At 42.7% G+C, this 14929-nt stretch overlaps 1 protein-coding gene across 7 annotated transcripts in view; it reads right to left on the bottom strand.

Annotated features, from left to right (window-relative positions):
• The window catches only part of DYNC2H1 (dynein cytoplasmic 2 heavy chain 1), a 339313-nt gene that overhangs the window by 18230 nt on the left and 306154 nt on the right, over positions 1-14929 (bottom strand). For all 7 annotated transcript variants that reach the window (XM_058686519.1, XM_058686520.1, XM_058686521.1 and 4 more), the window contains one exon: positions 9808-9924. In XM_058686519.1, coding sequence (XP_058542502.1) covers positions 9808-9924 — 117 coding nt within the window. The remainder of the gene's footprint in view (positions 1-9807; positions 9925-14929) is intronic.

The raw sequence follows: 14929 nt of genomic DNA, 5'->3' as shown, positions 1-14929 counted from the left end.
GGATGGCAGGGCGCTCTGCTCAGGGCTACTCTGACGTGGCAAGTGGATCTGAAGCTGGCACAGGCCGGGCTGTCCCAGGGGCTCCCTGCAGGGGACACCCTGACAGGTGACTGCCATCACCTGGGGTGTGGGCTGGGTGTTTTATGGTGCTTCGTACTGGGGGTGTCCTGGAGGGCAGCTGGAACCAAAAGGCAGGGGCAGGGGCACCTGGATGGGGCCTCTGGAGCTTCGGCAGACATGACCCACGAGGTCTCAGAGGGCCGTGTGGGGCAGGAGTCCCCGCGAGCCCTGGGAAGCGTTCTGGGGTACGTACTATGCACCTGTGTCACCTTGGGGCAGTGGCGGGAGCTGCAGCGAGTGCTGGACGGGGCCGTCTCAGGGGCCGCCACCGGGGCGTGACTCCTGAAAAAGGTGTGGGCTAGGACCCGCGGCACATTGAAGCAGGCTGGCCACAGCGCTCGGACCCCGTCCCCAAATGTGCTATGAAGGCAGACCGGCAAGGTGTGCCGTGGCGCTGCCCGGGCCTCCCACCCTGAGCGTGCGGGCAGGGATCTCGGGCTGGATCTTTGCTATCCTTGTTGCTGTTGTCCTGTGCCCCGGGACGGATGGATGTGCCCGCAGTCCCTTGGCGCTGTCCCTCGCTGCTGCGGTTCCCTGATCCCGTCTCTCTTGCTGTTCTCTACGCGGTCTGTGCGCCGTTGTCTGTGCGATCCCCGTACAATGTGGCTGTGCAGAGATGTCCAGTCGGCCCGCGGGCTCCGTCAGTAGGAACTGCTTCATAAGAGGAATACACGCGGTGTGTCTTGGAGGAGGTGAGTTCAGGGTCTTCCTCTGCCGCCAACTTAGACCCCATCTTGGCCGACCTTTCTAACTACATCCACTCCCGTCTCTGATAGGACCTGTGCATCCCAGATGATGCACCTGCAGTTCCCAGGAGGCCGTACCTTCCTTCAGACCCTACCGGCTCGCATTCGCATTCACATGTGCCGCCCCTTCTATCTGAAACGCCTCGCCTCCACTTCTTGTATTTCCTGGAACTCTCGTTACTCCCACTGTGCCTATGGCAGTGAGAGAAGCTGCCTCCTCCTTTCGTGACTTTGCTTCATCTGCGTACCTGTTACAAATGTGAGGCCTCTCTCAGCTACCAGTTTACGTAAACCTCCGTAACTGTACTTAAGACTCTGGACAGGAGCTGTTTGCCCGCCGACTTGACGGAACAACCCAGCTTGTCTGTGGAAGCCCAGTGTTCAGGATGATACACGGTACACAGGAATGTAACTGTTATCACACTATCGTAAAAACCTTCCAACATAGTAGCATCATGATAAATGAGACTTATGACATGTGAGGCACAGGGCTAGGTATGCTTCAGATGCATAAGAACTTATTCAACCTTCAACATGGTGCTGTAGGAGCATCATGGTCTGCAATCTCAAATGAGAAAACTGGGGTCAGTGAGGTCAGGTAAGTTGGCCCAAACGGCCCGGCTCATCAGCTGGGGAGGTGGGGCTGCCAACACTGCGCGGTGAAGCCCGCAGCAGGGTGCCTCACCTTCTACAAGACCGTGGTTACGTTTATACAGAAGGAAGGAGGTCAGCGTAAAAGAAGGAAAAGGGTTAGCCTTCCATATTGAGAAGGAAATCCCCTTCATAAAAGTAAAAAATCCTTATTGAGCCATTTCTTTTACTGGCTAAATATCTGAATTCGTTTTACCTCTCTGTACATGGGCTATTTTTCTAATTAAATTATTTTTAGCTCTCTATTTCAATCCTGATTTTTAAAATCTGGTAAATAGAATTGGATAGAAATGATAAAATATTATGGGGTGATAAATGTTCAGTACTGTAATGTCACGTTGCTTTTCATACAGCCCAACAACAGACCCACACTGTCCCCGTCCAGCCCAGTGACAGACGGGCACTGTCCCCAACAACACCATGTTCCTGATTGGCATTCAGTTTGTGGCCAATTATGTGACTGTTGTTCGAGGTCATTTTCTTCTGCACTTACAACTACCCAGTGTTTCTCCATGCTCTGCTTGGCTGCTTGGCTATCACTGTGGCTTATACATGTTCTACTTTTTTCTCAATCTAATTGATTAGATGGCATTTAATTTTGTCTTCCAGAGAATTCACAGTTAATCTGGATCCATTTGAATTAATCTCTGTGATTATGTACAACTTTACACGTTATGGTTAAAAACCCTTAGCAACTTCCAATCTTTTGTATATAACTTTCAGTTTTGTTCACATACCTGTGTAATCTGTAACTTACCACTTTTTGAAACAAATTTCTTACCAGAATAGACTGAAATAAATATTAACCATTCCCTTTCTACATGATAAATCACTCAAATCCTAGGGGAAATGAAGAGAAAAAGTAAGTATTTTACAAAAACGTATGCCCTTTTAGGCCAGAGGGTGCTCTGTTAGCTCTCTCAGCAATGACTGATAATTATTACTACGGGTTCATTTCTTAAATATTCTGATGCTTTTTTTTTTTTAATAAAGAGAATTCTAATTACTGGAAACTTCAATGCACTACAACCCAACGAGAAAACACATTTTCCTGAGGTAAGCAGTATACGAAATAGTTTTTAGTCATTACATGCAGCATTAAAACTTTAAAGTGTACTCACATATATTCGTATTTTAAAATTGTATTAAGTAAAAGTTGCATGCTTCATCTACAACGATGTAGTGTTTTAAGTGCAAATATCTCCCAAGTTCCACTGTCAAAAGTTCTTTTGATAATTGAGGGTTTTAAAGTGGGGATTGTTAAGTCTTTGTCAAGACCATTTTCTTCCTTCTTTGGAAGGGTCCTGAATAAACTCCACTCCACCCTGGACTGGACCCTCAGCTGTCTGCAGAGCGGCTCATCCTGAAGAAGCAGCTGGCTGCGCAGGACAGGGACACAGAGAAAAGGGAGGGGGAACCAGGTAACAGAGGACATGTCCTCCTACATGATGAACTGCAGGGGAGGGACAGTCCTGAGAGATGGCAAGCAAACACCCCTGCACAGAAAAGCCATGATTAATAGACAACTGAACTGTAAGGAAATCAGGCCTAGAACCCTGCTGATCCGGAGACAGCTGCTGGAACTCTCTGCTGGTCGAGGGGCTGGGAAATCCCATGGTTTACGTTCCCCTCCACCTTGACGGCACAGCCAGGCCAAGGTCTGGTGCCATGGCCGGGCGCTGCCCAACGAGCCCCGGGCCCCTAGCCCCTCCCAGCTCATAGAGAAAACTACAGTTTAAAAGAGCAACTAGAATATAAAAGATCCAGCCCTTACGACGACGTCTGCTGAATTGGGGGGTTGGGGGGAGCTTCTGGAACTCTCTCTGGGATGGAGAGGCTGGTGATCATGACTGATTTCGTTTCCCTCCACCCTGCTCGAGGAGACGGGAACAGGGTGCCTCAGTGAGCCCTGGGATGCCAGCCCCTGTCTGACACACACTGGGACACCCCTTGTCAGCACTCACTACAGCCCCAGCTGTGGCCCCATGGTGACACACCCCAGGCCTGCACCACTTCAGCTCCAGATGATGTGTCAGGGCATGCACTGGTATAGACTGCCCGGTGACACTCCAGCTGTCCTGCCAGGGCGCCCTCCATGTGAACAGTGCTGGGACGGGCCCAGCCTTTGGCCACATGAGCTGTGGCCATTCCACGAGGGAAGCCCCAGCCCCAGTCACACACAGTCTACCCAGGGGATGAGCACACACAGACCGTTCACATTGAGTAGAAATAGATGTCTGCCTAATTGCCGGAACACACACAATCAAGTAAAATGAGGAAACAGAAGAATATGCTCTGAATGAAAAAACAAGAGAAAACCTCAGAGAAGGACTACATGGAGTGAAGGTAAGCACAGTGACCAATAGAGGTGAAAGCACTGGTCAAAGAGGAGAGGAAATGGACTCCAGGAGAACTTCAACAAAGAGAAAATATGAAAAAGAACCAGTCAGAAAGGGAGAACACAATAACTGAAATGAAACTACAGAGGGAATCAAAAGATTAGAGGATGTAGAATAATGGATCAGCTGTTTGGAAGACAGGGTGATGGAAACACCCAAGCTGCACAGCAAAATGAGGATGAAGTAAGGGATCTCTTAGACAACACGTGTATTACAGGAGTCCCAGAGGGGAAGAGAAAACTGATCTGAGTAGTAGGTAGAAATTTCCCTAACCTGGGAAAGGAAACAGACATCCATGTTCAGGAAGCCCAGAAAGTTCCAAACAAGATGAACCCATGGAGGTCCACATCATGAAACACAACAATTAAAATACTATTAGATATAAAGAGAGAATTTTTAAAGGAGCACAAGAGCAGCAACTCGTTACAGACAGGGAAACCCCATAAGGCTATCAGCTGGCTCTTCAACAGAAATCTGCAGGCCACATGGGAGGTGCACGATACAGTCTAAGTGACAAAAGGTAAAACCACCAGAGGAATACCTCCCCTTCAAGTTTACCATTCAGATTGAAGGAGAGATAAAGAGTTTACCAGAAAAACCTAAAAGGAGTCGATCACTACTGAACAGGCCTTAAATGTTAAAACGAACTTCTTTAAGGGGAAAACGAAGGGCCATAATCAGACAAAAATGATGAATGGAAAAAAATTTTATCCGTACCAGCAAACATACAGTAATGGTAGGAGAGCAAGCACTTAAAAAGCCAGTATAAAGATTAAAAACAGGAAAATCAATTATTTTAAAAATTAGTGTTAAGGGACTTACAAAATCAAAGAGATAGTAAAAATGAAGTTCTTTTAAAAAGTATTCAAACTTTGTGACCAGCAACACACAACAGACTGCTATATTCTTAGCATCCTATATATAAACCTCATGATAACTACAAAACAAAAAGGGAAAGTCAAGTGGAACACTATGGACAGTCATCTATCACTAGGAAATAGGGCAAGAGATGATGAAAGAAACAAGGAAGAACTACAAAAACAACCAGAAAATGATGAACAAAATGCCAATAATTCTCATCAACAATTACTTTATATGGAAATAGTCTAAATGCTCCATCAACAGACATGGGGTGAATGAATGCATAACAAAACAAGACCCATCCATCTGCTGCCTGTGGGGGACTCACTTTAGACCCCAAGACATACAGAGACTGAAAATGAAGACATGGAAAAAAGATAATTCATGAGAATGGAATAAAAAAAAACCTTGAGGTAGCAATATGTATGTCAGACAAAACAGAAATTAAAACAAAGATTGTAACCAGGCAAGGAAGGGCACTGTAGAATGATAACAGGATCAATCTAACAAAAGCATATAACAAGTGTGAATATCTAGGCATTCAACATTTGTACATCTAAATAAAAGGAAATATTAACAGATATAATACAATAATAGTAAGGAAATTTAACACACTGTCTTCCTCAACAAAGAAATTATCCAGGCAAAAAACAAATAAGAAAACCATTTCCTTGTATTACACATTAGACCAGATATATTCAGAACATTCCACACAAAAACCACAGAATGCACATTCTTTTCAAGTGGACATGGAGTTTTCCCTATAAGAGATCACCTGTTAGTCAACAAAACAAGTCTAAATAAAGAAGAGTGAAATCATATCAAGCTTCTTTTCTGACCACAAAGATATGAAACTAGAAATTATAAGAAAAAATTTGAAAAAAATATGGAAAAAAAAAAAAAAAAGCTAAACCACATGCTACTAAACAACCAACAGGTCAATACAGAAATCTGACAGGAATGGGGGTGCCTGGGGGCTCAGTTGGTTAAGTGTCCTACTTTAGCTCAGGTCATGAGTTCACGGTTCATGGGTTCGAGCCCCGCGTCCGGCTCTGTGCTGACAACTCACTAAAGCCTGCTTCGGATTCTGTGTGCTTCCCCCCACCCCTCCCGCTGCTCATGCTCTCAAAAATAAATAAATAAATAAATAAAAATATAAAAGGAATATTACATATATGTAATATATGTGCAATATAATATATAATAATTTTATATATATAAAATCTAAAAGGAATAAAAAACTCATGGTGACAAAGGAAAATGAAAAAACAACAGTCCAAAAACACTGGCACACAACCAAAGCAGCTGTAAAAGAGGGAAATGTATATTGATGCAAGCCTGCCTCAAGAAACCAGAAAAACCTCAAATAATCTAACCTTACATCTGAAGAACTGTTAAAAACAAAACAACAAAACCCTAAATTAGTAGAAGGAAAAAAAGATAAATAGTAAAAAACATGGAAAAGAGCAGTGAAAGCAAGAGTTGGTTCTTTGAAAACATAAACAAGACTGTCATGCCCTTCACCAAATTCACCCAGAGAAGACAGAGAAGACCCGAATACACAAAGTCCAAAGTGAGACCCAAGTAACACGTGGCACCTCAGAAACACACAGGATGATATGGCACTACTAGGAAAGATTTCATGCCACCAAACTGGACAATCTAGAAGAAATGGAGACACTCCTAGAAACATAAAATCTTCCAAGAATGAATCGAGAAAAATAGAAAATCTGAACAGACTGAATACTAATAATCAAATTTAATCAGTAATCCCAAACTCCCAACAAACAAAAGTGTAGGGTCAGATGGCTTCACAAATAAATTCAACCAAGCATTTAAATTTTTTTTATGCTTACTTTTAAGAGAGAGAGAGCACAAGCAGGGGAGGTTCAAAGAGAGGGAGACACAGAATCCGAAGCAGGCTCCAGGCTCTGAGCTGTCAGCACAGAGCTCGACCTCATGGACTGTGAGATCATGACCTGAGCTGAAGTTGGACGCTCAACGGACTGAGCCACCCAGGCGCCCCATCTACCCAACATTTAGGTAAGACTTAATATCTACACTCCCTAAACTATCCCAAACAAAGAGGAAGGAAAACTTCCAAATTCATTGTACAAAACCCTTATTCTGACATCAAAATCAGAAAAAAACACTACCAAAAAAAAAAAAGGAAATACAGACCAATAAGCCCGAAGAATATAGAGCAAAAATCCTCAATAAAATATCAGCAAAGGACATTCAACAATAAATTATGAGGATCATTCACCATAATCGAGTGGAATTTATTCTAGGGACGTAAGGATGGTTCGATGACCTGCAGATCATTCAGTGTCATAGACCACATTAACAAAGTTAAGGATAAAAATCACATTATCATCTCATTTGTGCCAAAAAAGCAAAAAAATTTCAAATCCACTCATGATAAAAACTCTCAGCAAAAAGGGTTTAGAGGGAACATACCTCAACATAATAAAGGCCGTGAAGGACAAGCGTAGAGCTAACCATACTCGGTAGTGAAAAACAAGACTTTTCCTTGCCGATCAAGGACCAGACAAGAAGTCCACTCCCACCACAAGTATTCAAAGTCACACTGGAAGTCTGAGACATAACAGACAACAGAAAGAAATGGCATCCAAAGGGGTAAAGAACTAAAACTGTCAGTGTTGGCAGATGACATGATGCTGCATGTAGAAAACCCTAAAGACTCCACAGAATACCATTAAAATAAATGAATTCAGTGAAGCTGCAAGATACAAAATCAATATACACAAGCCTGTTGCGTTTCTATGCACTCTTAACAAAAGAGCAGAGAAACTAAGTAAAACATTCCATTTATAGTTGCACCAACACGAAAAAAGCACCAAGAAAACACTTAACCCAGGAGGTGAAATACCAGTAACCTAAAAGTACAGAATTCTGATGAAATAAATGCAAGACAACACAAACCAGTGTTAACATATCCAGATCGAGAAGTGGAAAAATTAATGTTGCTAAAATGTCCACACCATTCAAAGCAATCTGTAGATTCAATGCAATCCCTATTCAAAGTACCCACAGCATTTCTCAGAGAACTAGAACAAAGAATCCTTAAATCTGTATGGACCCATAAAAGACCCTAAATAGCCCAAGCCATCTTGAGAAAGAAGAACCAAGTTGGGGATGTCACATTCCCAGATTCCAAGATAACCTACGAAGCTGTGGTGATCAGAACAGTATGGAACTTGCATAAAAGGAGACACACAGATAATAGAAAAGAAAGCCCAGAAACAAACCCAAGCTCATATGGTGAACCCATTAAAAAGAATACACAATTAAAAAATAACAATTGAGGCAATAAAGGGTGCTCGGAAAACTGACCATTACCTGCAGAAGAATGAAACTGAACCACTTCCTTACACCACACACAAAAATAAACTTAAAATGGATCAATGACTTAAATGTGAAACCTGATACCGTATAACTCCTAGAAGCAAACACAGGTAGTAAGCTCGGTGTTATGGGCCATAACCTTTTTCTAGGTATGTCTCCTCAGGCAAGGGAACCAAAAGCAAAAATGAAGTATTGGAACCACACCAAAATTAAATGCTTTAATACAGCAAGGAAACCATTAACAAAACGAAAAGGCAACCTACTGAATGAAAGAAGGTGTTTGCAATTACATATCTGATAAAGGATTAATATCCAAAATATGTAAAGAACTTACACAAGTCAACTCCCCTGCCAAAAACAAATGCTCTGATTACAAACTAGGCCAAGGACTTGAGTAGACATTTTTCCAAGAAAACATACAGATGAAAAGATGCTCAGCATCACTAACCTCAAAGAAGCACAGGGACTTACCAGCTTACACCTGCCCTAATGGCTAGTGTCAAAAGACCAGGGATAGCAAGCGTTGCTGAGAATGTGCACAAAAAGGATCCTTTGTGCTCAGCTGGTGGGAATTCAGATGGCAGCCACCGTGGAGAATGTACGGAGGTTACTTAAAAACCTCACAGTACAAATACCATACCTATTCAGTAATTCCACTACTGCATATTTACCCAAGAAAAACAAAAATACTCATTTGAAAAGATAAATATACCCCTCTATTGTGGCATAATTTATAATAGCCAAGATGAGGATACAACCTCGGTGTCTCCTGAGAGATGACACGAGTGGACGCAGCAGAGTGTATGAATGGAGAGTGTGTATGTGCAGACACACACAGAGAACAGATTACTCAGTCCTGAAAAAGAATGAGATCTGGCTATTTGTGACAATATGGATAAACCGAGAGAGTGTTACTCTAAGTGAAGTAAGTCAGAGAAAGACAAATACCATAGGATTCCAACTCTATGTGGAATCTAAGAAACAAATCAAACCAATAAACAACACGGAAGCAGAACCGTAAACACAGAAGACAATCCAGTGGTGGCCAGAGGGTATGGGGGACGGACAGAATGGGTGGAGCGTTGTGGGAGGTACAGGCTTCCAGCTCTGGGATGAATCAGTCATGGGGACAAAGGGTACAACACAGGGAGTATAGTCGATGGTGTTCTATGCTGTGTGGGGACAGATGGCAGCTACACTCGTGGGGGACACAGCACAGACCTGTTGAACCCCTGTGTTGCACCCCTGACACTAATGTGACATGGTGTGTCAACTGTACTTCAATTTACAAAAAAGGACTGCTTTCTTCACGTGCCTACGCCCAGCATGGTGACCCCGTGTGACCGAAACCAGATGTGTACGAACCTGCCGACACTGTTAGCCACCACATGGCTAACTGTGACCACACACGAACAACACGTGGCAATCCACATGATCACTAAAGGCTTTTTCTTACCAGGATATACGTGATTTAGAAATGAAAAACTATATTGCCATTCTTTCTATAACAAAATAAAGATTTTAAAATGTCCTGTACATTGTAAAAATGATAAATGGCACAATATCTTGACTAGAAATCCGTTGCAGTGCAGGTGAGGTCAGAAAGTAAAGAGACAATACACAGACAAGACTACGCCATCACGAAGGCAGAGGCGCCTTACCTGGGGGATCCAGCCCACACAGCAAGGGAGGACGGGAGACACGCTGGGAGAGTCGTGCTGGTTCTCAGCAAGCCGGCTCCCGTCAAAGCTGCAGCCTTCCAGCAGCAAGCCGCCCATCTGCGGGGAAACAACAAGCTGTGAGATCACAGCCGGAAACTTCAGGTCACCGCATTCTAATGACCATGGATGCCAAGTATTATGAAAACAGAGATAAGGGTATTAAATCTGAGAACAAAAACGGGAAGACCCAGACCGGTGTTCACAGTGATCTCGCTGTAGACTGAATTCTCGATTTTAGTGGATACTTTATTATTTATTGAGCAGATCGTTTAGAAAAAAATACAAATGTCATTAGTTACAACTGCAGGTATGTGGGCATTAGGTTAATAGAAATATAACGGAAAATGCCAAAAAGTTACTCTTTCTCCAAGAGGGTGAAATAAAAGCATAATTAAAGGAGATTATGTGCTCCCTGCTTGGAATTCTGACGTCATTTTTAAAAGAACAGAACGAAAGTCAGAAAGTTGAATGAAAAACACTTTAGACATGCCATGCAGAGCTGAGAGAATAAAAAAGAGTTAGGGACACCTGGGTGGCTCAGCCAGTTAATAAGCATCTGACTCTCGATTTTGGCTCCAGTCATGATCTCCCAGTTCGTGGGACCAAGCCCTGTGTCAGGATCTGTGCTGATGGTGTGGAGCCTGCTTGGGATTCTCTCTCTGCTTGTCCCAACTTGTGTGCAAGCACTCTCTCTCTCTCTCTGTTTCTCTCTCAAAGTAAGTAAACTTAAAAAAAAAAGGTAATCTTTTTCTCTAAATTAACCTTTGTGTACATTTAGGAAATTATGAAACTAGAAATATACTTTTTTGGTAATATTTGTTCCATATTTCTTCTTCAAAAGTATTCATTCTTTTAGTTTCTGCACTGTGAATCTACCCTGAGTTTTTTAAAGACATCAAATCTAAAATCAGTATTTTGTATTCAGAGCCACACCTACAGTCTCAGAAAATACAAAACAATCTTACGAGTGTGACAGAGTTTCAACATGTTAAATGAGTGCTCAACCTGCCCTAATGGCTAGTGTCAAATACCATTAAACATGTTTCAACATGTTAAATGAAAGTGCTCTAGAATTTAGAGTCATGACAACACTTTGCGCTGGTGGAGTGTGTATTTTAGGGAGTGGTGGAGGTGTGGGGAGACACTAGCAGACGCCTTGACCAACAGTTTTGAACAGCTAATTTTACAGCACGGTTGCCATTCCACAGAAAGATGAACGATGTGTTTGCTAACGCGAGAGCTGGAGTAACGACAGAATTACGGAACGCCTAACTTTAATATTCTCCAACAGCATTGACGTGATGATGTACAGGCTACTTTAAGAGCTGGTAAAGCATGTTGGCCTTGAAAAAATGTTAATTAAAATTGAGAGTACCCGCTAATTTCACTGCTAGAACCTCTCCAGGTAAGACCTCCACCTAGGTAAGAGGTAAGGCCTCTTGTAAAAATTCCATCAAGTTTCAAGCTCCATTAGTCTGCCTAGAAATTTGTCAACACACTTCCCACTGACGGTGCCACAAGCTGGCTATGTAAGATGAGTATACGGGGATAGAAACTCTTGCTGTTTCTCTCCTCACCAGGAAGGGCTGCTGAGAAACAGGCCTCTCCGGAGCCTACCCCTCCCTAGCCTGCGGCTCCTCATGGGCCTCCGACAGACATCCTTAACTCCCCCAACCCTCCCACATGCCATCAAACTGCCCATGCCCACCACCTGCAATCAACACCTTCGAAATCTTTCCTTTTCTCTCCACACCCGCTCAGATTACCCTGTCATGAAATTTAAAGTCCATCTGTGAAATTCAAAGACCTCCCCATTGCCTAGAATGAAATAATGTAAACATATTAGGGATCGGAATGATATCAACAAACGCTACCCTTGCTTCAAATGCAGTTATTCTTTTTTTTTTTTTTTTTAACGTTTATTTATTTTCGAGACACAGAGAGACAGAGCATGAACGGGGGAGGGGCAGAGAGAGAGGGAGACACAGAACCGGAAGCAGGCTCCAGGCTCTGAGCCATCAGCCCAGAGCCCGACACGGGGCTTGAACTCTGGGACCGCGAGATGGTGACCTGAGCTGAAGCCTGACACTTAACCGACTGAGCCACCCAGGCGCCCCTCAAATACAGTTATTCTTTAAAGAAAGGAGTGAAAGAAGCAGGCCCCAAATATTTCCCTTATTACTGAAAAAGACAGCGTGGAGGATCTAATAAGTCTCTGGGCAAGTGGATTCCTAATATTAAAATCAAGAATTCAGCAAGCTTAACAAGAACAGACACAGAGGCCAATGGAACAGAATAGAGAATCCAGAAATGGACCCACAACTATATGTCAACTAATCTTCAACAAAGCAAGAAAGAATATCCAATGGAAAAAAGACAGTCTCTTCAGCAAATGGGGTTAAGAAAACTGGACAGCGACATGTATAATATTGAATCTGGACCACTTTCTTACACCACACACAAAACTAAACTCAAAATGGATGAAAGACCTCAATGTGAGAGAGTAAACCATCAAAACCCTATAGGAGAACACAGGCAGTAACCTCTTTGACCTCAGCCACAGCAACTTCTTACTCTACACGTCTCAGAGGCAAGGGAAATAAAAGCAAAAATGAACTACTGGAACCTCATCAAAATAAAAGACTTCTGCCCTGCCAAGGAAACAATCAGCAAAACTAAAAGGCAACGGACGGAATGGGAGGAGATATTTGCAAATGACATACTGGATACAGGTTAGTATCGAAAATCTATAAAGAACTTATCAAAATCAACACCTGAAAAACAATCCAGTGAAGAAATGGGCACGAGACATGAATAGACACTTCTCCAAAGGAGACATCCAGATGGCCAACAGACACATGAAAAGATGCTCAATGTCACTCATCATCAGGGAAATACAAATGAAACCCACAATGAGATACCACCTCACACCCGTCATAGTGGCTAACATTAACAACTCAGGAAGCAACAGATGTTGGCAAGGATATGGAGAAAGAGGATCTCTTCTGCATTGCTGGTGGGAATGCAAGCTGGCACAACCACTCTGGAAAACACTGTGGACGTTCCTCAAAAAAATAAAAACAGAATTACCCCATGATCCAGCAATTGTACTACTAAGAATTTATCCAAAGGGATACAGGTATGCTGTTTTGAAGGGGCACAGGCACCCCAATGTTTAAGCAGCACTAGCAACAATAACCAAAGTATGGAAAGAGGCCAAATGTCCATCGATGGAGGAATGGATAAAGAAGATATGTGTGTATATATATATACAATGGAGTATGACTCGGCAATCAAAAGGAATGAAATCTTGCCATTTGCAACAACGTGGATGGAACTAGAGTGCATTATGCTAAGTGAAATTAAGTCAGAGAAAGACAAATATCACGATTTCACTCATGTGGAATTTAAGAAACAAAACAGATGAGGGGCGCCTGGGTGGCTCAGTCAATTAAGCGTCCTACTTCAGCTCAGGTCATGATCTCACAGTTTGTGAGTTTCAGCCCCATGTCAGGCTCTGTGCTGACTGCTCAGAGCCTGGAGCCTGCTTTGGATTTTGTGACTCTCTCTCTCTCTGCCCCTCCCCCACTCACACTCTATGTCTGTCAAAAATGAATAAATGTCAAAGAAAAAGATGAACATAAGGGGAGGGAGCAAAAATAAGATAAAAATGGAGGGAGGCAAACCATAAGAGGCTCTTAAATACAAAGAACAAACTGAGGGTTGATGGGGGAGGGTGGGGGAGAGGGCAAGTGGGGGATGGGCACTGAGGAAGGCACTTGTTGGGAGGAGCATTGGGTGTTGTATGTAAATGATGAATCATGGGAATCTACTCCTGAAGCCAGGAGCACACTCTATGCCCTGTATGTTAGCTAACCTGACAATAAATTATATTTTCTCTCTCTCTCTCTCTCTCTCTCTCTCTCTCTCACACACACACACACACACACACACACACACACACACACACACACACAAAAGAATTCAGGAGGCTTAACTTCTATTTACAAGAGTACTGAGCTAAGGACCCAGCCGCGGAGATGGCCCCCAAGGAGCAGAACAGAACGTTATACCCAAGAGAAAACCACAAGGAAGACACAGTATGTGATACTCAGTTTGAGTCAGCGACCCAGGGCAGAGAGACTAACTCCTTTCCTGGGAAGGGGAAGAGCGAGAGAGAAGGCAGAGAAAGAATCTAGGAGTACGAGTACTAGTAAATACTCCTCCACAGGGGAAAAAGCCCAACAGGAATGGGAAATGAGAATTCCCCTCTAATAATATATTTAAAATATTTCAAAAACTTTCTGATGCAGATTAAGTACTTAATAAGTATCAGCTACTATTGTTTACTTAACCCAATTAATCTTTTAATTTTTAGAAATTTGGAATTATTTTATACAGATATATCCATTTAGGTGAGACAAAGGCTTGAGAAAAATCTGGATAATTTCCATTGAAAAAGCTTTTGTCTAGAATATTTAATTTTGCACAGTATTTTCCACACTTATTCTAGATAACTGAATGTATTCCATCACTTCATTTATGCTGAGTTAGGTGACATGTCAGAGCACACCTTCTAATTTAATCAGCGCTGTTTCCACTCTTCATCTCCTCCACTAAATGATAAACAGTATTAAGTGCTATTTGTACTTATGTATGGGTGTATACTTCATACTTCATTTTTACTTGTTTTTTTTCTAAGGTTTATTTTGAGAGTGAGTGTGCATGAGTGGGGGAGGGGCAGAGAGACAACATCCTGAGCCTGCACCGCACTGTCAGTGCAGAGACCAATGTGGGGCTCGAACTCACGAACCTTGAGATCATGACCTGAGGTGAAATTAGGAGTCAGATGCTTAACTGACTGCGCCACCCAGGCGCCTCCACACTTCATACTTTCTAATAAAAGTTTGCCAGAAGTCTGTTTTAGCCATTAATGCCTTATTCTTGCAGGACACATCCCTCTTAGAGGCAAAGAAATAATTATCAATTATTATCGAGATCAAACCTTTTTGTTTACACTCAATTTAAACAGCCACATTGTTGAGGCTACCTCCTGACATCT

The sequence above is a fragment of the Neofelis nebulosa genome, chromosome 10 (assembly GCF_028018385.1).
Source record: "Neofelis nebulosa isolate mNeoNeb1 chromosome 10, mNeoNeb1.pri, whole genome shotgun sequence".
Classification (NCBI taxonomy): domain Eukaryota; kingdom Metazoa; phylum Chordata; class Mammalia; order Carnivora; family Felidae; genus Neofelis; species Neofelis nebulosa.
This window is presented reverse-complemented; position numbering and strand designations above follow the sequence as displayed.